This window comes from Lepisma saccharinum, chromosome 1 (assembly GCF_977018435.1).
Source record: "Lepisma saccharinum chromosome 1, izLepSacc3.1, whole genome shotgun sequence".
Taxonomy (NCBI): domain Eukaryota; kingdom Metazoa; phylum Arthropoda; class Insecta; order Zygentoma; family Lepismatidae; genus Lepisma; species Lepisma saccharinum.
The window spans coordinates 38816579-38843139 of record NC_139229.1 but is presented as its reverse complement, the minus strand read 5'-3'; the positions used below and the strand labels follow the sequence as shown (position 1 = coordinate 38843139).

At 40.2% G+C, this 26561-nt stretch overlaps 1 protein-coding gene across 2 annotated transcripts in view; it reads left to right on the top strand.

The window, feature by feature from the left end:
• Nucleotides 1-26561, top strand: part of LOC145994745 (atrial natriuretic peptide-converting enzyme) — a 119158-nt gene that overhangs the window by 58947 nt on the left and 33650 nt on the right. The window contains exons 1-2 of one of the 2 annotated variants that reach the window (XM_083130976.1): nucleotides 6241-6306; nucleotides 25052-25226. In XM_083130976.1, the coding sequence (XP_082987102.1) occupies nucleotides 6271-6306; nucleotides 25052-25226 (211 nt within the window). In that variant the 5' untranslated portion in view covers nucleotides 6241-6270. Of the gene's footprint in view, nucleotides 1-6240; nucleotides 6307-25051; nucleotides 25227-26561 lie in introns of those variants that run through there. The other variant, XM_083130967.1, reaches the window with a different exon arrangement.

Here is a 26561-nt window from a genome sequence, read left to right as displayed (position 1 = left end):
CTTATTCTGTTCACCGTTGCATATTTAAATTGAGAATAGATGTTGAACCGACTTGAATTTTTATCTTCTTTTATGTTGCTAATAGTTCAAATCGGATACGAATTTTCATGGAACAATTTTTTGCAAATTTTGTTCAAGATTTCTTGTAATAGTAAAAATAAGTTTTTCCTTAATTGCTGAGTACAGCAGCTTAAATCTAATATTTGAGACAATTATTTAGCACAGACAGGAGAATTGTTATCGATATTATGATAATTCTTGTCAAAAGCTTTTATCACTCCATCCATGTTTGAATTAAGCTTAACGTCCACTGACACGCGGAGAAATGAGGCAGTAGAACGCAACAAACGCGTTTCCGCCGTCTCAGTGGGCGACATGCTTTACAATTATATAATACAGGGTGTTCATAATGTACATTGTAATGGTACCAGGACTTTATGAACACCCTGTATTTTTCGTGTCTTATTAGGAATGCTTTTCGATATATAAAAACTACATACAAGGTGGGCGAGAGGGTAGTTTGATTGATTGATTTGTTTAGTTTTACTCCGCTTTTCTGTCATATTTGGCTAATCGCGAACGTGAGGATGAAAGATAATAAGCAGTTACCACTTGTATACTGTAAATCTTCTCGTTAAACCGAATGTCAGTTTTTTCACCTGCTTCTGTGGGAGGGTGGTCAGCGTAACGCGCTACGAGGTCATAAGTCACAGGTTTGAACTTTGGTCGGTGCTGTGTGTTTTTTTTCGCACACAGCTGGAAATTGGAAAGTATGTATATAAAAGTGTATTTCTTTGTACATGCTCTGGCCTAGGTTGCTTTTTGCCCGGTAGTCGGGGAAGCCAACGGTTGGTTCCCTCAACGGCTTCCCCTTTTGAAAGGTAACAATAGGACCTTGCCTGGGTGGTTGGGGGCGGGTCGTTTGTCGGAGGTATAAATACCGGTTCAGACTTGTTACGGTCTCTCTTATGCTCTCAGATTTTCAGACTCGCAGATCGCAGAAAGTGGCCGTCTCTCAATGGATTGACAGGTTTTTGGATGCATCGATACACACAGAGAGTAAGCGCCGTATGTTTAGGGACCTCTGCGTGATAAACTGCGGAGGCGGGTTAGCGCTATGGTAAATAGTGCGCTCGTAGAGTGAAGTCTTTATAAGTGCAATTCTCTGTGTTATGGGGCAAAAGGCAACCGGGAGAAGTTGATATTGGATTTGTAATGAAAAGATGTATATACGGAGACGGGCAGAAGTGTAAATAAATGCTGTACATAAAGAGATAACTACTTGAGACGTTATTCTTGTCAACATCGGGCATGAATGTGTCGTTTGTCCCATCACCCAGTTCATCATCGTCGCGATTAGCCCAAGAGGTAGAAAGCGACGAGAAGTGTATAATTGAAATAGAAACAGAATCCATTTTCCCAAAGTAAAGTTCCAGCGAAATAAACTAAACTAAACGTCATGGCCAGGGCCTGCCAGAGCGGCTCTTTCATTGCGTGGCGCATGGTCAGAGCATTAGAGTCCCATCGCCGCTGTTTTCTGGTTTTCGAGACCGGAGTCTGTCCTTCTTTTCAAGCACGTATTGTTCTCACGATACTGGGTGAACACCGAAATTTTGGAGGCTCCCATTGGAGGCTCTATATTATGTAAAAAGTAAAAAAAAGTAAAGTGCTCCCCTGTGCTTTGCACCACGCCATGATGGCGTATAGGGGGAGTGGAGTTAGGGCCCCACACTTCCTTGATCACGGGCGAAGGTGGGAGTGATGTGATCCACACCACGCCCCTGGCCGCCTTTACCCCCAGAGTTTCCTCCAGGTACTCACTTTATATGTCGCTGGGTGGGTGCCGGAGCCACTTGGACAGATGGAAAAAATCCCGGTTCTCACCCGCCGGGGATCGAACTGGGTCTCTCGCATAGTAGTCAGACGCCCTAACGACTTTTTTTTATATATATAAGGAAAGCCCCTAAGCGGAAGCTTTCCCCATAACACTTAATTCACTCATATCATTTCATTCAAATTTCTATTCCAGGACTTTTCAGGACAGGCAATCACAAATACCCATGCCTTACCCGGGACTCGAACCCGGAACCCCTGGCGTTGTAGCGCTCTCTGATAACCACTCCGCCACGGAGGAAGACAGTCGACTGAGCTACCGCGGCGATATGTTGTACATTTATAAACATGTATACACATTTAGCAGAACTGTATAGCTTAACAAATTAATTAATGTAGGGCAAAAAGCTGTTTTTATAGTAAGATACTCTGTGTAAAATAAACTGTAAGCTTAATTGTAACCCTACTTCAAATAATAAATAGTAATAATAATAATGATCGAACGCGGGACCTCTTGCACCAAAGGTGGGAGCGCAAACCATTTGGGTACACGGGAACCTGAACATCGAAATGCTACAGCTTAAAACGGAGGGTAAAGAAATACTAAATTAGATTAAAAATCAGAATTTCAGAGTCAGTGTGAGGGAAATTTGAAGGTTGAGAGTGTTCTGGGTACCTGGATAAATACTGTAACCTTACAGACATGCGACAATCGTCTTTCATGCCGCGCCAGCGAGAGATCGCACTCCCTAACTGCCGTGCTAATGTCATTTGCGCCTTCTCGCGTGTCAGAGCAGAAGTACGTCTGATCCAATAAGCAGGGGATTGTGACATCAGGGTCCAGCGGGCGTGACATTGCTTTGCTTAGAAAGCGAGACACGAGAGTCACAAAAGTTAACGTTGAGCTGAGTACAAGTTGGCATCGTCACGTCAATTTCCCACTTGTTACCAAAGCAACAAACCCCCTTTATCTGTCTTTCTATCTAAGAGATCCCAATCTCTGTGAAGGTGGAATTTATTTACAAGGTATGCTCTTTGTTCGAATCTTCTTTGTATGTCAACAATTGTTTTTAAGTGTTGTTTACGTGAGGTAAAAAAAAAAAAAGTGCAACGGAAATGTTGCGTTGTGGAAACTGGATCGTCTTCTTTTTTTCTTGTACATTTTGAAGGAAAACTTTTAAAACAAGTTTTCCATTGTAGTGGTGTATAATACACAGCATTTGTATGCTTTTTCGTGACGTAGGACCGTCATTTGTATACAGAGTAGAAATTTGAATAATCTTTTGGCACGTGCAGTATTCTTTGTGAGTTTTTATCTATTATACTTAGTTTGTATTGTTCACTTTCAGGATCGCGGGAGGGGTCAAAGTGGGCAACTTGCCCGGGTAACGGGCCAAAGAGGCCCCAACCGAAAAATAAATGTGGGGTCCAGTGTGGAATCCAGATACTTCCCTCCGGAGAGGGGGGGAGGACATATCAAATTGCCCCTTGCTTCTTATATGTAAATAAATTAAGTTTAGGTATAATTAACTATCATTTTAAGAATAAGATTGTGAGAATCAATAAAGTATTAGTCTATTATAGCATGCAATGGTTTACATTTACAGCAAACTATAACGTCTAAGGGCCTCCCCGATGGCGCAGAGGTATCGTCGTCGCCTCGTAATCAAGGGGTCACGGGTTCGATACCGGAGGAGGCACATAGTGGTTCGGATCCCACTTTAAACTGTAGGTCCAGTCCCGATTAGCCTTACTGTGCATAAAGTGGACTTAAAACACCAATCAATTAATTAATCAATTAAAACGTCTAGGCTTTCTACAGCATATCTGTGGATGACATCATCAATGACACTTTCCGTGTGTTCCTCGACCCCCTCAGCAGTTAACACCTTTCCACAAACTTGAAGCGTATCCTTATCCATACTATTTCTTAATTTAGCAGTTATCAAAACGGACGGTAATTAAAATTATTTCATAATTTTGGCCTTTAATTATACGCGTAAACAAGACTAAACAAGTGCTTGTTACTAAAAGAAACCCCCACCAAAAAGTACGTTTTACGTTACATTACTGTGAATGAAGGAAAGCCTAAGTGAACATAGTAGCCAAATTTCTTAGTTATTGTCGATTGTTCTTCCAGCTTACTGAAATTGTCGTGGGGGACTTTTTAATTTCCGGGGGGATTTTCCCCCTCGGACCACCCCTGAATTTATCACTGGTGAAGTCAAAATGTTCTTACTTACTTCGCTAGCAAATATATCATTTTATTGAGAGTGACAGTTTTTACCTTAAAATAGTTATCGTTACTTTCACGTAGTACTTACATTCTAGTAACTGCAGTCTTGTAGGTCAGCGAGGCTGTGGCGTCTCGATTCACTACCAGGATAATCTTCTGTGGGGTCTTGCTGTCCTGATTGTCCTTATTTGTGTGGAATGACCCTTTACAGTCTCATCTTTAAACTAGGGTGTGGAGATTTTATCCTCGGAGATAGTATATTTTTAGTTCTTAAGGAATTTATGACTGTAATAGTTTTAAAAATTGAGTGAGGAAGTATTTTTAGACGCATTTTATTTTCTTGTCAGGTCCTGTCCTGAGTCTTGTTTTACTTAAGGGGCTTATCCCCTTATTGTTTGATGGGCAAAAATATACCATGTTCTCCGTAATATAAAAATCAAATCAATCAATCAATCCAATCCAATATTATTGTATACGAGTTATATTTAGAATGTGCAAGAGCTTTTAGAAAATCAGAAAGAGACAAAGTTGCAAAATACATGCTTTTGCGTCTTTGTGAAGTTTAGCTTACGAGATATAGAAAGTAATCTTGGTATTGATTGTTACCAGTTATAAAATAATGCTGTTATATTATCTACATTTAATGCACATGCATCATTTTTACATGCCGTAAAAATTGCACTCAATATATAATGCACAGTAAAACATCCTAAATTACCCATAGAACAGAATAATAAATAATGCTAAATGCACATTTCGAACTTTTTGTCGCAGGCAAAGTGAACTTTGTTATTAAAGTTTAAAAATAATTTTGTTGAAGTTCGCACACTTGAAACAAAATATAGATCTTGTTTGCTCTGGATTTCTTCTGGCGCCATGGTAATTGAGTTGCTGTGTTTATGTGAATATTAAAATGAAGAAAGATTAAACTTAGAGAGCGCAAGTAGCGCCAGTTTCTATTATATTTATATTCAGTTTAGTAGTAAAAACTTTGAAATACGCGTATATTACTTGGTTGAGGAGGGCCGATCAGATCATGGATTTTTAACCCTGCCGCAACAATTAAGCTTTTGTTATAGCTGCTTGATACCTCGGAGAACTAGTTTGATTTTTCATTGCAACTAATATTAGAACTGGATTATTGTTTTGTTGCTTTGTAATGTCAGAAATGGGTACTGTAGTTTAAACATATGACCTCACGTTTGAAAATGTTTCCTCACTCGATCAAGACATTCCGAGACTGGGTAAAATTAGTTATTAAAAATTGTATCTGCAGTCATTACTTGGTAGCAGTATAGTAATTTATATTATTCTGTTCATAGGTGAAATTATTTTTTCAATTCTTTGCGAGGTATCTGTGACCTCTTTGAGCAGAAAGCGGCTTGTTTTGAGTGAGTTTGATACTTGAGAGAAATCACAGAGAAAACACATCGGTTGCAATCAATTACCTGACTGTTGGCCAAAAGCTGAACACTTGAACTATCTTGAAATATGCAAAACGTAAACAATTATGAGCAATGGAGTTCTAATTGAACACCTAACACCTCCGTAACAAGCGTTACCAGACACAGAAACGTCTAAATACGTCTGTAAAAAGTAAGAATATCACATTCCATTTTGACGCGCACCTACTTTTACCACTATCGGTGAAAGTCACCTCATGTGTCATTTCTTTGCATGAACAGAAAAGTGAGAAGGACAATATGTGGAGATCCTATCTCAAACACCGAGGACATTCAGGAATAATTATTGTAAACATAAGTAGCTAGGAGGCCTTAAGGAGAAGAGGGGGTGGGGGCGACTGGCTGCGTGCTGGAGATGTCTCCAGAAGCTCTGAAGCAAAACGAACAACCTGGTTGCACCTGATAGTGAGGTTCCAGAATACATTTTCTTTCTTATCCAGAGAAACGGACATAAACTGGAAGAAAACGTGAGCGCAACCATAAACCGGGTTGTATATTTAAATACATATCCGTGCTTTTTATCAGCGAACAAAACACGAATTTCTATAATGGCGAATATTATGTGCGTATCGTTTCTTGGAGAGGAGAATGCTTCCCCCAACCTCCCTTCGTATTCTGCGTGTTTTACTTTGGCTCCATCATGACTCTTGAGTAGCTTTGTGGAGTGCGCGCTGTCCGGTTGTGTTCTCTTGGTGTCTTGTCTGTGTTCGGGAACATTTCTTCTAGCCATTTTATCATATGTGGCAGCACTTGAGGTTACATGATTTCTCAGAGGTTTGTACCTAATGTGTTTTGGTGATGTGTCCGCGTTGATTCGCCGAAACCCTCGCTTCTTTGCTAGGCCTGAGTGTACTTCTCGTGACGCCATCATTGGGAGTCTTAAAAAAGTTACGAATGTGGAAGTGATTTTTTTCTTTAGTTGGCTTTAAGTCCACTTTTATAGCTTAATAGGGGCTAGACCTACTGTTTAATATATGCTTACAGGCCGAAACCAAGTGTTAGGTAATAATCAAAATCTAATTATTGATAACAACTCGTTTGAACCAGTTTCCAAATTCAAATACTTAGGAGTAATATTAACAAATGAATATTATATTAAGGAGGAAATAAAAAGTAGGCTTAATTCAGGAAATGCATGTTACTTCTCTCTTCATAAACTTTTGTCTTCTCGTTTAATATCTAAGAAACTAAAAGTTAAAATATACAAAACAGTAATTTTGCCTGTAGTATTATATGGGTGTGAAACTTGGTCCCTTACATTGAAAGAGGAACATAAATTGAGAGTATTTGAAAATAAGATCCTTAGGAAAATCTTTGGACCTAAAAGGAATGAGGAGACACGTGAGTGGAGAAGGTTACATAATTTAGAACTACATAATTTGTATTCATGTCCAGATATTATTAGAATAATTAAATCAAGAAGACTTAGGTGGCAGGCCATGTGGCACGAATGGGAGAGGAAAGAGGAGTTGACAGGATTCTTGTTGGGAAACCAGATGGTAAGAGACCTGTAGGAAGGCCAAGACGAAGATGGAGGGACAACGTTGAGATGGACCTAAAGGAAATCGGTAGGGATGGAAAAGAGTATATAGATCTTGCTCAAGATAGGGACAGATGGAAGGCCTGTGTTGCTGCAGCCATGAACCTTCGGGTTTAAGAAGGCTAGAGAGTTAGTTAGTTAGTCGGTGTAAAAGCATTGATTTCGTGTGCTCATGACTTCGCTAAGACCTCAATGACAGGCCTTGTAATTTTATCTTGTAACGTCACATTTAAATGCTTTGTTTTGGAGGATATGAAATTCATAAGCCCGAGGGCTTCGAAAAAACTTTTATTAACTATTGCCTGTAATATCTCGCACATTTACCAGGTAGTATTAAACGGCAAGGCAAATGTGTAGCCCACGAAGCATTGCGTATTATATAAACTACATATGCAGCCCCGCTTCAGATACCACCCTGGGTTTAAGTGCTACATATTTGGCAAGAAAGCAAATTCTCGAATGATTTCGAAATATACGCGGAATTCCATTTTCGGCATTGCAATAAAAAAGAAACATGGAATAGTGTCTCTTTTTCACAGCAACGGGAAATGCTTTGATTGGTTTACTGATTGATTTAGTTTATTTTACTTCGCTTTTCTGCAACTGAGGATGAGTGATGATATGATGAATTTGACGAAGGCACACTCACAAATTACAACCATGCGCAGACTGGGATTCGAACCCGGGATCCTTAGCATCGTAGACGCTCCGCCACGGATGTCGATGGGAGAAATGTTTTTGTTGGCACATATACGATTGAATATTATTTCAATGATGATTGACTTGATCGACTTGGTTCTTCTTGGGAGATGTTCTCAACCTCAACCCCTTCCTTCCTCTTTAGCCACAAAGTTCTATTGTATTCTATATATGGGATCCCCTACACTGGATCTATCAGGTAGAATCATTAATTTATACGTTTTGTGTTCCAGAAAGAGGATTTCTGACCCTGTGCCCGGACATCTCTCAAACCTTGACTCTGCATTCTTGTGTCATTGTCGCAACTTTTGTGACGTAAATTAAAACAAATTTACCACTTAGCAAACGCACGTGTGTCATAAAGTATGTAGGCCGGAAAAATGTTTTTCTGCTGTTTAGTAATTTCCGTTTATTGTGTTCCGCTCTCTTACTTTTCCACGCTTTCCTCTGGAAACGGCACTGCTCTTTTCTGGATCTACACGGAGAGATGCGAGGATGCATCAGAAGTCCTCCGAACTAGAGCAGATGACGCAATGATGACGACATTCTGCACGACAATGGCGGATTATTCAGAATGAAATTTCTCCACCCTTACTGTGAATTTACGAGAACAACACAGACCTCAGTAAAATCGAGAAGACACCGGGACTCTTGTTCTCATTCGAGACTTTGGTGAGATATTGAAAAATTACTAATCATATCTATAAATAATGATTATTTATAGATATGTCTTACATTTTTTCATACTAATTACGAAGTGGTAATTAAAAATGAATTCGTGATAATCACTCGACCTCTGTGGCGGAGTGGTTAGCACAACGCGCTACGAAGCCAGGGGTACCGGGTTCGAATCCCAGCCTGGACATGGGTGTCATTTGTGAGTCTCTCTTCATCAATTTCATCATATCATCCGTCATTCTCATCTTCACCATAAGCCAATAGTAACCGAGAAGCGAAGTAAAATAAAAACAAATCAATCTATCTTTCGAGATGATATTGACAACTGTACCTAAACCCAATTTACTTTACTTTGCAACTTCTCCATACATACCGAGAGGTTATATGCCTGATTATTGACACGTTACCCGCTTTTATCACTGTAGAACCCTACCCTGAGGCCATCTTGGATAAACCTTATGGTTGAAATACCACAAGCATCCACATTACCTTATATGGGCCTCCCCGATGGCGTAGTGATAAAATCGTCTCCTTATAATCAAGGGTTACCATCGGTTCGATTCACGGTGGAGGCACATTGCACAGTTGTTCGTATCCCACTTTAAACTGTAGGTCCAGTCCCGATTACCCTTTCTCTGCAAAAAGTGGACTTAAACCTCAAAATTCAAACAAACGAACAAACCACCGTATATCCGTGTATGCTTCCTGTTAGTCAACACCGAAAAGTAAACACTGAAGCAGATATTAATAATATTAATCTCGAGAAACATTTATTCAGTTACACTTGTCCAAATACCCCAAAACTCCATGTCTTTGAATCAGCCAAGAAAGAAACTTACAAGTTAGTTATTAATCCTTAGGTAGGATTAGAGGATTTCGTCATAACAGAATTAAGGTCATAATATAAAAGCATTCTCTTTTCAATGTAACATATTAAGTATCGTATCACCTGATCAGGGGAGCGTAACATTATTTGTAACTAAGCCGAGGTATGTTTTGTTTATACTACAGTCAGTCCATTAGAACCAATCGTGAGCTTGTGCTGCGTGATGTGTATATATTTAGGATAAAATTCTAGTTTTTCGAAGGATCATAGCAATGTTTAAGGAAAATTCCCCTGGAATGTTCGGGTAAAATTTCAGGTAAAAGGAGAAAAGAAAAATTCTCCAGGGTATACACAAATGAATGGTGCGGTTATAAGCGTCAATATTTTTTTCTTTTTCAACTTACGTGGTTGCAGCAAACACTGTTAGAGGCGGAAACTGTCCCAGTTTAGAAATTTAAATCTGAATTGAAATCAATCAAAAACATCCCATCATTTAGCTTTAAAATTATTGTCCTGAAAATTTTGGTATTTTGTAATTTTTCGAAAAATGCACAAAAAACTAATAAGCTGCACAATCTGTTACCCTAGTCTAATTTTTAATAATATTATGTTGCCAAAAGGAAGGGAGGGGGAGGGCAGAATCTACCCCAGCAGGATGGAAATTTTCATTTGTTCTTTCGAGAGGAGGGATGCAGTACGATCCGCAGCCAAAAATCCATGAACTTTCAGGAAAATACGTTCACAACTTTTGGCCAAGATATACCAACAGTCAAACTTTAGAGAGAATGTTTACTCTTCTTAGTACATACAATATAAACAGCTGTTAATTTCATTTTTACCTTGTTTATTGTGTTATGGAGTGTGCAACGGCTCGCCCTCTCGGCACATATCCTTAAAAAAATAATAAGAAGAAAACGCTTTTGCACAAACACGCCACGAGATGTCCTTGCAGTGCGCACGCGTGTGTATCATGTGACGTTTTTCAGAACTTTCAGACGTCGTTCGTCACGGCCTAGCTCCCAAATGGGAAACTGGAAGAAGGCGGAAGAAATAGGGGCGGGGGAGGAAGAAATGATGAATGGTGACTCAAAAAACGAGCAACGCATGCTGGAAATTTGAAATGAGAACGACTTGCGGTGAGTGTTTTGCAAGTCGCGTGTTTCTTTCACCTCCAAAACCATTTGAATGAAAAATTAATGTTTTTGTGACACGTAACAAGGTCATGTGTACTTCTTGGTCTACTGCGTTCTTTACTTACGAAAATTTACTTTTTATCTGCACAGCGACTTTTCCACTTTTTTGTATTCATCATCATGAAGAAGGTAATCGTGTTGCTTCTTCCTCAATTTTACCTATGGACAGTACGACATTTTCTGGAAATGCTTATTGTTTCCTGGACTCAATTGCAGGACTTCAATTTCATGTTCACTAGAGTTTAGCCGACCTCCGTGGCAGACTGGTTATCACAGTGTGCTAAGGCACCAGAAGTACCAAGTTCGAATCCCGACATTGGTGTTGTTTGTGAGTGTCCCTTCATCAATTTCAACATATTGCTCATCCTCATGTTCGCGATTAGCCAAAAGTGGCACAAAAGTGAAGTAAGATAAATCAATCAGTTACTCGAGTTTAATACAGACTTTTTTTGGTCAAATTTCACCACCAAACTTAAGATGCAGACTAGAATCGAAGACTCATTGGATTCCGATGCAATGCGTAACATAAACCCATTGTATAAAATAGCCTTATATTGTAATAAAATTCAAAATTCCAAACATACAGTCATTGTTGTATCCTCCCGTTACATTGTAATAAAACTGAAAATTCATAATATTAATCCATTGTAGTGTTAAAAAAGTAAAGTAAAGTGTTCCCCTGTGCATAGCACCACACCATGAAGGCGTATAGGGGGTGTGGGGGTAACGCCCCACACTTTCTTGATCCGGTCATGAGTGGGGGTGATGTGATCAGCATTACGCCCCTGACCGCCTTTACCCCCCAGGGTTTCCCCCAGGTACCCATGTTATTCGACGCTGGGTGGACGCCGGGGCCGCTTCCACCGTTAGAAAAGTTCCCGGATTTGAACCGGCCGGGGATCGAACCCGGGACCTTTAGCATGGTAGTCAGACGTGATATGATCCATATTTTTATGTGACGTCATCAGTAGAAAATATGTCACTAATGTATTTATTTTTGTAAAAGAAAGAGTAATTTCTTTGTTATTATAGTTATTATATGTAATAACGCACCTGGTTTGTAATGTATATCTTTTGTTTAATGTTTATTGTATTTTATGCTTTGTTATAAGTAGTTTAATGTATCTTCATGTTTGCAAGAGTGCACTATACGAATTTGCATTTCTAAAGATGTATAGATGTCAGTTTTGTTGATAGTATCCTTTTGTAGATAGGGAGTGATTCATCTGTACTTTAATCTGTGTTCTCGAAAAGAGTATAAAAGCGAGGATATCGCGTAAGAAATCATCACACTTTCGCCACGGATCGTCGAAGCTTTTAAACTTAAAAAGAACTTCTTGGTGTTGTGCATACATCCTGGTATGGTAGTTCGGGGCGCAAGCTAGGCCTATGTGAACATAGGTACGCCGATAGCCATGCATTGATGATATGCACAATACTGCAACCATTCTACGTAAAATAATAAAGTTAGCCTAAAGATTAATTTGGAAATAAAAGGCTAAAGAGCAAATATTGGCTCAGTTATCATTGCATATCTCTTGGTGTGGTAGTTCGGGGCGCAAGCTAGGTCTATGTGATCATAGGCTTGCCGATAGCCACGCATTGAGTTTTATGCGTTTTAATTGAGTCAATTCATCGACCAAGCGAAATCCTCGCTTTCATCTCAAGTATATTTGCATTATAATTGCAATGAATAAAGAATAAAACCTTTCAGTTTATATATACTGCAATAAGGTGATTTTATTTCTCTGTGCTGTGAATATTGTCTTTGCCTAACACTACCCCTGTACCTGAGAGGAGTCTGTGTACTTCACCGAGTCTCATCGTTCACCGCTGAGTATTATTAAGTTAATATTAATAGTATAATAATACGACGCATCTAAATAATTGTAAAACCGGAACGTGTCAAGTGGCAGCTCAACGTGTTGGCTCGATTTTGTAGTGTACAAGGGCAAGACAATTGTTTAAAGTTGAGATTAATTGTGCAAGAGCACTGAACTTTCATATTTATTGAAAAGCACAGAGTTATTTTGTTTCGATATGGACAAGAAGCATTTGCGTAGCGCAAATAAAAATCTCACTTCGAGTTCAGGACTTAAGGTTCCCGATTGTTGTCGGGACATTGATAAAGATAAAACCACATTTGTGTGCAAGAAATGTACAAAGCTTCTACATTTTGAATGTTGTGGCTTAGATATTCGAACTGAAAGCCACGATGCTACCGATTTGGTTTGTAAAGATTGTGAATCATTGTCTACGGATAGTTCATCTGATCCATTAAATATGTTTAAAGCATTAAAAGACATGATTGAAGGAATTAGCAAGCAACAAGTCGAAAGTATGGAAAAATTACAGACTGATATTAAACAGCAAGCTGATTCCATTAATAACTTGAAGGCCGATATTAGCAATGATATTAGTAAACAGTCTGAAGCACTGAAAGCTGATATTAAACAGCAAGCTGATTCCATTACCAGCTTGAAGGCCGATATCTGCAAACAGTCTGAAACATTGCAGGCTGATATGTGTAAACAGTCTGAAGCACTGAAGGCTGATATCTGCAAACAGTCTGAAACATTGCAGGCTGATATGTGCAAACAGTCTGAAGCACTGAAGGCTGATATCTGCAGACAATCTGACATATTAAAGGAAGATATCCTCAGACAATGTGCGTTGCTAAAGGATGATATCGGTAAGCAGCACGATGAATCTATAAAAGTATTAAGAGCTGAAATAGGCGAGATGGCCTGTGAGATTCAACAACTGAAGTCTGAGAACGAGGAAACTAGGGCTCGATTCTCTGAAGAAATCAGGCAGGCTAGAGAGATAGACTTTGATGACTTCCGGCGCAGCTTGGCAGCCGATGTAAATAAAGCCACGGAAAATGTTCGCACAGATGTGGAGGATATTAACTCGAGATTCACTGGAGAGTGCAATAGGATTATCGAAAAACAGCTGACAATAGAACAGATGTTGGCCGAGGCCGAGACTGACAAAATACAGTTCCGGGCTGAGGTCCAAGAAAATATTAGTCAGATTTCAGTAGTTGTGTCTCAAAGAAGCAAGGACGTTGAGGAAATAAAAACTCAAGTAGAACAACTTACGAATCAGTTAGAGACCATGCACGTTACCCGCCAAACGGAAACAGAAACTGGATCTCGAACAGCTGGTTATCCGTCTGCAGTTGCTGAGAGTGCAGCGTTGCCAACCATGAACATTGAACTAAATGAAGCGATGGACAGAGCCGGTGGAGAGAGAACTAAAGAAGACAAACAAGTCTGTCGCCCACGAGTTACTGCTGATTCAAGAGCTAATGAAGTGGCGTCTGCTGTTCCACCTACCTTTAGTCTTTCGGGCGATGACAGAGGTTACAGAGAGCGTGAATCTCGCAGGGCCCGGCACAGTCTTTATGAAGAAAGGACAAAGAGGAAACGTCTAGAAAGGAAGAAAGGTCGCAGTTCCTCCTCTTCCAGCACCACATCTGACTCTCAGTATCAAGCAAAAATCAGGAAGCGAACACGAAGGCATGGAAATTCAAGGAGCGGGCCAGATGAGTCGCCGCCAAGAACTCAGCGATCAGCAATGACTGGAACTCCAAGGATGGCAGACCTTAATTCCTTGTCGAAGTTCAAGGGAGACCTGGAAGCCCAGAATGCTGAGCAATACTTAAAAGAACTTAATATCAATTTTGATTTAATGCAGATTCCATACGAATACCGATTGGAAATTATTCCTCGGCTTTTCAAGGGCCAGGCTGAGCATTGGTTTCGAGCAAACCAGTTAGAGTTCAAGTCCTATTCTGATTTCTGCCGTCGTTTTCGCAAACAATATGCTTCAGAAGAGGCCAAAGAGAGGCAGCTGACAGCAGTGAGATCTCGCCGATACTTAAAGCAGTCCGGTATGAGCATGGAGGAATATGCCTGGTCTATTTACTCAGCCTACCGCAATCTGTCTGCCCATTACATAGAACCTGAGATTGTGAATTTAATCATCTCCCAACTTCCATATAGAGCTCGCAGTCTGAGTCTAGCTAATTCTCCTCAAACTGTACGGCAGCTAGCCGACTTTCTGAAAAGGTTTGAGGTGCTTGAGGAACAGGACAGTTGGAAGCCTGTGTGGAGTAGGGAAGGTGCAGGCCAGGGAAATGCTCCCAGACAAAATAGAATTGGAAACCAACAACCCAGAGTCAGACAAGTTATGCAGAACCAGAGGAATGGATATTCCAATTACAACAGGCGGCGTAATCCTCCGAGAAGGGATGGCAGGAACAACTACGCACGTGGGCCGCGTCGTTCCAGATCTGATCCAGAAGAACATTCCCGTGACTCTTCACGTAACGCCTCTGAACCCAGTAACTTCAGAGCGACGGCGCCTCCGTTTGAACCTTCTGCTTCACGTTTGACGAACGAGCAACGTCAAAGCGTCGACATGACAAGAGACTTTTGTTGGGCACCATCGACTAGTGCTAATCCGAGTGGTATGCAGTCGGATTTAGCCAGTCGCCCAACGTGAATTCTTCGTTCCCGATCACGGTTGGGCTAAAATCTTGGACTTCTCTGGAAACAGATGACAGCGTTATAAATAGTGAAGGCAATCATCTTTTTGTTGTGCTGACTCTCAATGAAGGAGAACAAAGTTTTGATAGAGCACTACAACAGGCAGTTAGAAAGGAAAATTTACCCAGGGCTCCATTAATTAAAGCAACTGTAGCAGGCGTCGATTTTATTTGTGTTCTGGACACTGGCAGCGAATGTAATCTCATGAGCTACGCCATTTGGAAGAAGATTAAAGAGAAGCTGCCGTCATTGCAGTTACAACCATGTCCAGATGTTAGGCTGACTGATTTCACTGGGAGAAACAAAACTAGAGTTGTGGGATGTAGACAAGTATATCTAGAGATTGCTGGAAGAAATTTATTGGAGGACATGTTTGTCTTGAAAGGTCTCGAAGCTGACTTTATTTTGGGCTACCCATTCCTCAGGAAATATGAAGCAGGAATTGACCTACAGCGCGAGAAGTTATCCCTCACCGTAGACGGAGTTCCGGTAGAGCAGGACCTCGTGAATAATGGATCTTCGACAGGGACGTATGTAAGAAAAGTCCGTGAAGATTCCCATGTCGATCAGTGGACGGCTAGTCCTGACGACATTCTTCAGAAGGTCAATGCGAATGAGATTTTATGCGAAAGGGGTAGAAGCCAATTGAAAGAAGTCTTATTGAAGCATAGAGATGTATTTTCCGAGAGACCAGGTACTATTAAAAACTTCCAGTGTGAGATTGAACTCACCACCACAGAACCAGTGTATCGATCTCCATATCCCATACCCATAGCAAAAAGGAAACTCCTGGAGGAAGAATTAGCAAAGTGGAGACAATGGGGTGTTATAATGCCTTGTAATTCCCCTTACTTGAACCCTTTAATTGTAGTCGACAAGCCTGACGGTACAGTACGCCCTTGCATTGACTTCAGAAATTTGAATAAAATTGTACGTGTTCCACGAAATTCAGTTGAGCCCATTTCGGATGCCTTACAAAAATTTAAAGGTGCTCGTTATTTTACAAATATGGATCTGGCTTCTGGATATTTACAGATCCCTGTAAAAGCTGACTGCCAACCATGTACTGCCTTCTCCTATAAAGGACGTCAATGGATGTTTGCTCGAATGCCTTTTGGTATCTCTAGTGCTGTGTCAATTTTCATAGCTGCCATGCATGCTGTATTTGGTCCTGAAACCGAAGAGTATCTAACTCAATATATGGATGACTTGCTGATTTTCGACAAAGAACTCTCCAAGCATCTCGAACATCTGGACGAAGTGTTGCAGCGACTCCAAGAAGTGGGGATGACTGTAAAGCTGCGAAAGTGTGAATTTGTAAAAAAGGAAATCACCTACTTGGGTCACGTTGTTTCTGGAGATGCGATCAAAATCCAACCAGACAAAAATTCAGCCGTTAAGCTATTTCCTAAACCTAAAACTAGAAAGGATGTTCGGAAATTTCTTGGCCTCGCCAACTGGAGGCGGAAGTTCATTGAAAATTTTGCGGCTAAATCTGAACCGCTCACCAAGCTGTTAGGTAAAAATCAACGTTGGATTTGGCGAGACGAGGAAGAACAAAGTTTCCAGCTACTGAAGAATGAACTTGTAAGAGATGCTGAATTAGCACAGCCTGATTTTGAACAGGAATTCTGTATCCAATGCGATGCTTCTGGGAAAGGATTGAGTAGTATTCTTTTCCAAATGGATGGTGAAGAGAGAAAGGTCATTCAGTATGCAAGCCGAAAACTGAAGGAGAACGAACGCCATTACTCCATCCATGAGTTAGAATGTTTGGCCATAATCTTTGGAGTTGAGAAGTATGCTGTTTATTTGAAAGGTAGACCCTTCACTATTTACAGTGATCATAAAGGGTTGGTATGGTTACAAGACGCCCGTAACTGGAACAGTCGTTTGACTCGCTGGTCTCTAAAACTCCAACAGTACCAGTATAAAATAGTATACGTCTCTGGTCGCCAGAACGATCTGGCAGATATTTTATCTCGGTATCCTGCTGATGATATACCCCAGATTCATCCTGAAAATAGCCAGCAGACATTCAGAATAAACTACCTGTGGGCCGAAAGAGGAGAAATAAATGACGTCGACAAGTGGAGAGAGGCACAATCTGAAGATGAATTCTGCAAAAATTTACTCCAATCTCTAAATTCTCAGGAACCTAACCTCAGATTGCATCGTTCCTATCGCATTCAAGAAGGAATTTTATTTAAGAGAGGATCAGACAATCAGTCCCTTTGGAAATTGTGTGTTCCGGTGGTAATGAAGCAACCTCTCTTGAAAGTAATTCATGATGAAGCTGGACATTTTGGAGTATCCAAGACATTGAAGCGACTTGCAGTACGATACTTCTGGAAAGGCATGAAGGATGACGTGATACAGTACATCCGAGATTGTGAAATTTGTGCCCAGAGTAAACCAGACAAATTGGGGATACTCAAGGAGACCCTTCATATCAGTCCCAAGCAACCTCATGAGATGCTTTCTCTGGACTTGATTGGGAAGCTTCCTCGTTCTAATGGATACCAGTACATCTTGAGCCTTATTGATGTGGGTACACGTTTTGTCTCCGCATATGCTTTACGGACTGCCAGCACCACAGAAATTATAAATACGCTTCAGAGAGGATATTTTGCTCACTATCCAAACGTTACGTTTACCTTGAGCGACAGAGGAGCTCAATTTACCTCTAAGCAGTGGAAAGAATTTACCAAAAGCCGTGGTATCCATCATGTTTGCACAACAGCTTACAATCCAAAGGGGAACATGGTAGAACGAGCAAATCAAGAGATAGTCAGATTACTTCGTTTATTTTGTTATCGAGAACATCAGACTTGGTCGCGATACATATCAAAAGTTGTTTGGTTAATTAATTATTCTATTTCCGAAACTACTGGATATTCGCCTGCTGAACTATTCTTCAATCATCCTATACCCAGAGAGATCCTAACACATTTCAATTGGCCCGAACGGGAAGAAGCCCAACCGGATTGGAAGTCCAAATTATTCTTAGCCCAAGTCAGGGAGAAGAAGAAGCTGTCGAAAGATTTAAAACAGAAGGGAAACGCCAAGACAGTGACAGTTGGAGACTTCGTGATGGTTAAAAACCATTCCTTAAGCTCCTCACTAGATAGGACCATTCAAAAGTTATTTATGTTGTGGATAGGACCTTATATAGTGGACAAAGTGGAAAATAATGTTGTGACATTGCTAATTCCAAGGACTAAAGAATTATATGATAAGGTTAACTTGGATAACCTAAAACTAGTGCGTTTTTCGGAGGATAAAAAGAAAGACTTTGTACTTTAAAACTAAGTTTCCTCCAGGTAGATAACTTCCTTCCTGAAACTTAGTTTTCGAAAGGAAGGGGCAGATGATATGATCCATATTTTTATGTGACGTCATCAGTAGAAAATATGTCACTAATGTATTTATTTTTGTAAAAGAAAGAGTAATTTCTTTGTTATTATAGTTATTATATGTAATAACGCACCTGGTTTGTAATGTATATCTTTTGTTTAATGTTTATTGTATTTTATGCTTTGTTATAAGTAGTTTAATGTATCTTCATGTTTGCAAGAGTGCACTATACGAATTTGCATTTCTAAAGATGTATAGATGTCAGTTTTGTTGATAGTATCCTTTTGTAGATAGGGAGTGATTCATCTGTACTTTAATCTGTGTTCTCGAAAAGAGTATAAAAGCGAGGATATCGCGTAAGAAATCATCACACTTTCGCCACGGATCGTCGAAGCTTTTAAACTTAAAAAGAACTCCTCGGTGTTGTGCATACATCCTGGTATGGTAGTTCGGGGCGCAAGCTAGGCCTATGTGAACATAGGTACGCCGATAGCCATGCATTGATGATATGCACAATACTGCAACCATTCTACGTAAAATAATAAAGTTAGCCTAAAGATTAATTTGGAAATAAAAGGCTAAAGAGCAAATATTGGCTCAGTTATCATTGCATATCTCTTGGTGTGGTAGTTCGGGGCGCAAGCTAGGTCTATGTGATCATAGGCTTGCCGATAGCCACGCATTGAGTTTTATGCGTTTTAATTGAGTCAATTCATCGACCAAGCGAAATCCTCGCTTTCATCTCAAGTATATTTGCATTATAATTGCAATGAATAAAGAATAAAACCTTTCAGTTTATATATACTGCAATAAGGTGATTTTATTTCTCTGTGCTGTGAATATTGTCTTTGCCTAACACTACCCCTGTACCTGAGAGGAGTCTGTGTACTTCACCGAGTCTCATCGTTCACCGCTGAGTATTATTAAGTTAATATTAATAGTATAATAATACGACGCATCTAAATAATTGTAAAACCGGAACGTGTCAGACGCGTTACCGACTGTGCCACCGCGGCCAGTTGTCAGAAACGTATTACTTTTTGCATGTTAAAAGAAATATATTTATTTGTTGTATGAGCAAGATCTGAAACAACCTGAAAGATTGAGGGGAGAGGGTGAATTTTGAAGGTGGTGTAATCAAAATTTGGGTAGTCATTTTCTCAAAAACTTATCTTATTTTTTTATGTTATGCTTTCATAAAATTAAATTTATAACCTAAACCCGTTGTTGTGCAATTTATTTTGTAGGTGCGCATTACATTATCATCCCCCCTTCCAAGGTTTTCATAATTGGAGTGCGCATTATATTCGATTGTATACTGAAATGGTATAGTCACATTTGATCCGGTTTCGGCTGTATATCTCGTTAACCCATCCTTTTCACTGCACGTCACCTGCACACGACGATTTTCCTGATGCAATGTTCAGAATATACCGACCGTCAGTCGAACTCAGTCACTAGCATAAGCAGGATGTTTTTTCGGAGGGACTGGAATTGTAAAGATGGATATTATATACCTGCGTTCTAGGGAAGTGACTGGATATGCTATACAATTCTGTAATTCATATTTTTTAAATTTCGCTTTAAAAGTTCTTCAAGGGCAAATATGCTAATCGGGAGTCATTTTAAGAGGGATATTGCATTTACCACTTCGACTTGCCCAGTTCTTTTCTGCTTTTATTTGGAAATTTGGATTTTCTCACAATTTTGGTAGTGGGTGTAGCCCCACCGTGGCCGTAGGGTCTAAGGCATGCTTTGAGCTCCGGCTACGGGACGTGTGCAGGTTCGAGTCTCCTTGGGGAAGTGTAACAACCTACAACAACGACTGGGGGTTCGTCGTGCTGACCACACGTCACCTCGTAACCGGTGGGAGTGTGGCCGACAGTCGGTAGGTAGGCCCGGGCCCTCAATGGGTTGTTGTTGTTATTGTTTATTATTATTATTATTATTACTATTATTATTATCATGTAGCCCAATCAGCTCCCCCCTACGTACGCCAGTGAACTCGGGAGAACACGGCATTGCAAAAGTTCGGCAAGATCCAATGTGACCATAAGGTTAGTTACAAACAGATTTCAAAACAGAATGAATGAATGAAGTGTTGTTTTTAAGCCCACTTTATGCACAGAGAGGCTAATCGAGACTGGACCTACAGTTTAAAGTAGGATCCGAACCACTATGTGCTTCCACCGGGTATCGAACCCGAGACCCCTTGATTGCAAGAGGTAAATGTATCTTTGTTTCAATCGATTATTGTCAGATGTAGCGCAGAAACTCGTATTTCAGATAGGAAGCTATGTTTGTATAATAGGATGGTGAGGGTAGTGTTAGGTCTCCCCGGTTGCGTAGTGGTAACGTCGTCGCATTTTAATCACGTGGTGTTCGATACCCGGTATAGGCACATAGTGGTTCGGATCTCATTTTAAACAGTAGATCCAGTTCCGATTAGCCTATAGCGAACGTGAAACAAATTTTGTATTTTTGTTATTTAACGTCGTCTTCCTTCCACTTGTGCATAATCGCAACGATGACAATGTGCGGTGAATGGATGGTATTCAAGAAGGGACACTCGCCTATGACTTGGCTGAGACCCGAAGCGTGACACATCGGTGACGAGATAGAAAGGCCACCACTAAAGCATGCTCAGACAACGGGTTCGGATCCTACTTTCAACTGTAGGTCCAGTCTCGATTAGCCTCTCTGTGCATAAAGTGAACGTAAAAATAACTCTGAGAAGGATTTGCAATGTATTTTTTTTATTATGTATATACGTAGTTGAAGATAGATTCGAGCTAAAAAAAAAGGGGGGATTCACTTTGGAACACCCTGCAGCTATGATCAGATTGTGATTGCGATACTAATCGTGATATCACAATTGATTCAGATTTTTTTTTCTTTATTCACTTCACCGATTTCCACCCACGACTTAAACCCCCCCCCCCCTTTCCCTTTAATTGAACTTCCGCAAGTCCCACTCCAGCGCTTCTTCGTTCGTGACCACGGAACACCACGGTTGGTCTTTTCTCGGCCAAGTGGCGTATCAGAAAAATATCTTCGAGCTACCGTTAATCCCACGTGACTTCTGGACTGAGTAGTCACCTCCGTTTTTTTAAACATGCCCAGTACTGCTTCCGGTTTCCGGTTTCAATCCAGTGAAGGTGATCTGTTTTGATTTCAATATTTCAAACACTCTAACACGTAAAACTCCACAAAATGTATCCTTCTGAAGCCGAATTTTTTTCCTATAGCAGTTTTACACAATATAGTTTACAGGTTTGAAATACTGTATCCGTCACCAGAAGCAGCAATACTCGTAATTTCTCACTACTCACCTGCTTACGTAAATAAAATCGATGACTATATGTTTTAGGTTTCACCAGGTACAGCTTTCTGTGTTCACACAAATTTGTTTAATGCACATGTCATCTCGAATAATTGCAGTTATAACACGAGGTACGAACAACACTAAACGCACGGCCATGAAATTAGGCGGGTGGCAGAAGTTCGCGCTGTTGCCCCGTCAGAGCACAATCCCATGTGTTCGGAGGTTTAAGAGAATAAAGATCTCGTTGTAGAGTTGGTCTTCGTAATCCATGTGATACGCCGGCCCCCGTGGGAGAGTAGTTAGCACATCGCGGTACAACGCCAGGCCTCGGCATGGATGTTTGTGAGTGTCCATTCATCAATTTCATCATATCATCACTCATTCCCATCTTCGCAAATTAGCCAAAAGTGGCGTAAAATAAAGCAAATCAATCAATCAATTCATGTGATACAAACTGACAGTATATGCTCGATAGGTCAGGGATGACACAAAAGTGCCCCGGAGAGATATCGGTCTGACGCTGGAACTAAGCAACGCAGCCCGGTTGACGTTGCCACACAGTTCGCGGGAACCAGCGACTTTTGTCCCGCTCTCGCCTTGCTTTTGCCATATGTGGCACCAGCTCAAATCTCCCCAGCCGCCTATTTTCATGGACGTGTGTTTAGTTTACAATGTAAATCCATATGTACTTATTGTGACTCAACTTTTTTAAGAACTGTGCAAGATAGAGGGGCAACTCGATCACTCGCCCGAGGCCGCGAGCTTCATGGGAGCCAGCTCAAGCCACATAAAAATAATTGTGCATGGTTTATTATTGTAGGAAGCTGCTATTTCAAATTAAGCAACTAATATTCACAGATTGTTTTCATATACTTTAAAATATCCTAAATTACTGAAATCATATTCTAAACAAAGAACTACATAAAAATGGTGTTCCAATATTTCAATCATAAATAGTTCGTATGCACTATTTGTTTCATTTTAGATGAAATCAGAAAGTGAATATATAATTTCATATGAAATGATGTAAATACACTATAACACCAACATTCAAAGAAAAGTAAACAAAAAGACAATCATGATAGAGAATGTTATTGGATATGATTAAGATTGTCATTTTGATACGTGAGGTAATAGTTTGATATTTCACACACTCGTTATGCAGTTAAATATAAAGAACGTCGCACCAGTGGCGCATTGGAAAAAAAAAACACTTCCATAAATCTTGATTTTAACCTTCAACATGTTCTGTTCTGCTTATTGGTCTTAGGTAATAGTAAGAAATATATACATTAATTGTACTTCTGACTAACGAACAAAATCTCTACTTTTTTCAGATCTCTGAAAAATTTTGGTTTCAGGCCCCGCGTATAGTGTATGCCCCAGGTCCCGCATCCACTCTGGTGTACGAATTATACTTTCAGCTTTTGTATAAGTGGGTTTCACATTAAGTCAGGATGTGCACAGCTGCCATGTTTGCGGCCAATTTTATTTGTCGTTTGTTAGGGAATAAGTAATTTTAAATCACGAATGTCTGTATTAGTAGTCTCTGCCGCCCGCCTGCTTGAATACCGTATGCATACAAGAACTGGCACAATCATGGCTGCTCGAAGCCACAATGCAACAGGTTTTGACGTAGGTGAAACATTGGATTCGCAACACACGAAAACATTCCGAAAATTCAGTTTTCTGTATTTTGAACAAAGCCATTATTTATTTATTTATTTATTTTACAACGCATCACGTCGTATAAGGACGATTCCAGGGAACATAGTGGCAGCAACAACAGCTACACAGTGCCATAGTGGTAATTTGAATCCCGATTACCTTATCATTCATGGGAATTTTGGCATTTTTATGATAATTCTTAAACACAGGTTTCCAGAAATAAAATATGCGACATAATAACGACAACCATGTATTCATTTACGATTTTAAATTTTAAAAAATAAGCATTGACTTTCCCCTCATTTCTGGGATAAAATAGTGTTTGTGAATACATGTATGAAGTTTTACTGTCATCGCTAATTATATCTACAGTGCATCGAAAACCACAAAAAGCTAAGAAAGCGTTGAGAAACCGCAATGCCTGAGTGCGTGATTGCAATTTGTAAATCAGACAAAAAGTGCACACGGGAATAAGTCGGCCGCATGTCCCGTTATTTCGTCTTTGTTCAACTACAGTGTCACCTCACAGGTTCGGATCTGCCTGTGATAACGAATTGGAAGGACTAGGTTTTCATGACTTCGCATATTTTTCCATAGGTTATTTATATAATAACTAGGTACAGAAATTCGTGTTATCAAAAAAGCTAATTAATTTAAGGTTCTACGTTACGGCATATCATAATTGTTTATTGTTACTTAATGCTGAGAACAATGGCCACATCATCAAATCCAATATTTCTACAATTAGGCCACGGTCGACACATTATCGTTTAAATTATCTATAAGAGTTTTTATCAGTTCACCACCATTGTTACTCTTTATTGAAGTAATAGAATTGCGTCTAGTCCTATATTTAGGAAATTTTCTAAGCAATAGAACTCAAGAAATTGTCACTATCAATCTTAGATGAGAGTATTTTATGTACAAATACTTACTTACTGTACCTTATCCGGTGGCTCTACAGCCCCTCCTCCACAATGGACTGCCAGACTGGTCTATGTATCCATTGCTTTCTTCCTCCATCCTTTCACACTCAGCTTCCTTAGATCTTCCTCACCCTCCTCCAGCCACCTCTTCCTTTGCCTTCCTGTCCTTCTTATTTCCTCTGGTCTTCCATACATTAATTTTCACACACACCTCCTTACCTCCATGCTTTCCACATGTCCTAACCATCTTAGTCTCATCCTCTTGATTTCATTCACAATATCTGGCTGCTGATATAGGTCCTGGAGTTCTTTGTTCTTATACGCCCGAGTCCCCTGTCATTCACTGGTCCATATATTTTCCTTAGGATTTTCCGTTCCTATGTACAAATACACTTATTTTTTAACTCCTTTGGGTGATATTGCAAGAATATCCAGTTTATGTAATACTAATTTATGGTTCACTCACTGAGTCGAGAGCTTTTGATAAGTCTATAATGTCTGTTTGAGATTTCTTAATTAGAGCATTTTCATTTTGCATATTTTGGTGATTATGACATGAGTGTAATAGAACAATGGGTTAATGCAAAATTGGTGTTGTGTAACACCATCCTTAGTGTCTTATTACACCATTGCCTTCCGAGCAATATTCGAATTAGGCTAGGTATTGTGTTACACTGTAGTTACTACGATGTTACACATTCAACTGTTTGTGTCTAGGCATTGAATGACTTGTTTCTTTCCTGGTTTTCAGGTGTCGGTGGGAACAATGAGCACTGGGAGGCTGGCTCGGTCGGAAACCCCTTCGTCAACCGACAGCGACATTAGGTTCACAAGGAAACATGGCTGCCAGTACAGGTGGTGCTGCTGCATTGGCGCTGCCTTCCTGTTCCTCGTTCTAGGAGCTGCTGCGGGAATCTACTTCGGATGTAAGTACTTTTCTCGTGTCCAAGCACTGTGTTTGTATTTTGGGTTTTTGTTTTCCTTTGCTTTCATTCTGGCTTCGCAGCGCGTTACGCTAACCAATAGACCAAGGAGTTCAGGTCAACCAACTCTCCTGTTTGAAGACTTTCTTATGTCTTATGTCTCGTCATAAATTCATAAATATTAATTTTAGGTTATTCGAAACATGTTATGTTTCTGGACAAGATTTCAAGATGTACGAAGAGATAAAGATTGGTTTGGAAGAGAGGCGCAACCACAAAAGTTTGTGTGTGTGTATATGGGGGGGGGGGGGAGGGTCAGGTACCTGGAGTCGCCAGACATTTTTGTAGGGGTCAGGCCAAAGACAAAAATGGATAGTAATAAAAATAATAATTATTTTCATACTAATGATTATTATTATAAAATAACTATTATAAACTAATAAAATGAACCATTTGTATTACTATTTTGTATCACCACTATCACAATTGTCCTCCTCCGTGCGGTCTAAGGCTCCGACTGCGGAACGACATGGGTTCGAGTCAGACTCTTAGCTACTGTCCCTATTTCAGCACTATTCATTATAATTCCAATTGGTCAGCACGCACAAAACTTCTCTAAATAATGTCTGAATCCTAGCGGATCCGAAATCCGGATCCGGTTGGTTCCGGATCCTAAAATTTTTCGGATCCGGATCCAGTACTTTCGGATCCGGATCCAGAACTTTCGGATCCGGATCCAGAATTTTCGGATCCGGATCCAGTACTTTCGGATCCGGATCCAGAACTTTCGGATCCGGATCCAGTACTTTCGGATCCGGATCCAGAACTTTCGGATCCGGATCCAAAACTTTCGGATCCGGATCCGGTACTTTCGGATCCGGATCCGGTACTTTCGGATCCGGATCCGGTGCTTTTGGATCCGGATCCGGAATTTTCGGATACGGATCCGTTTTGCCATCCCACATGCGCTTCTTTGGAAAGTAACAATGTGCTTATAACATATTGTTACTTGCTAATATACATATAAGTTGGGCTGAAAAGTTCGTAGGCTAACATAGTAAAAAATATTTTTTTGACAAAATTCGATTTTATTATTCAATATAGTTGCCTTCGAGGGCGATACAACGATTATAGCGGTCATACAATTTTTCGATGCCATTTTTATAGTACGATTTCTCTTTAGCCTCAAAATAGGCCTCAGTTTAGGCGATTACCTTTTAATCAGTGCTAAATTTCTTTCCAGCGAGCATTCTTTTAAGGTCTGCAAACATGAAAAAGTCACTGGGGGCCAGATCTGGAGAATATGGTGGATGGGGAAGCAATTCGTAGTCTAATTCA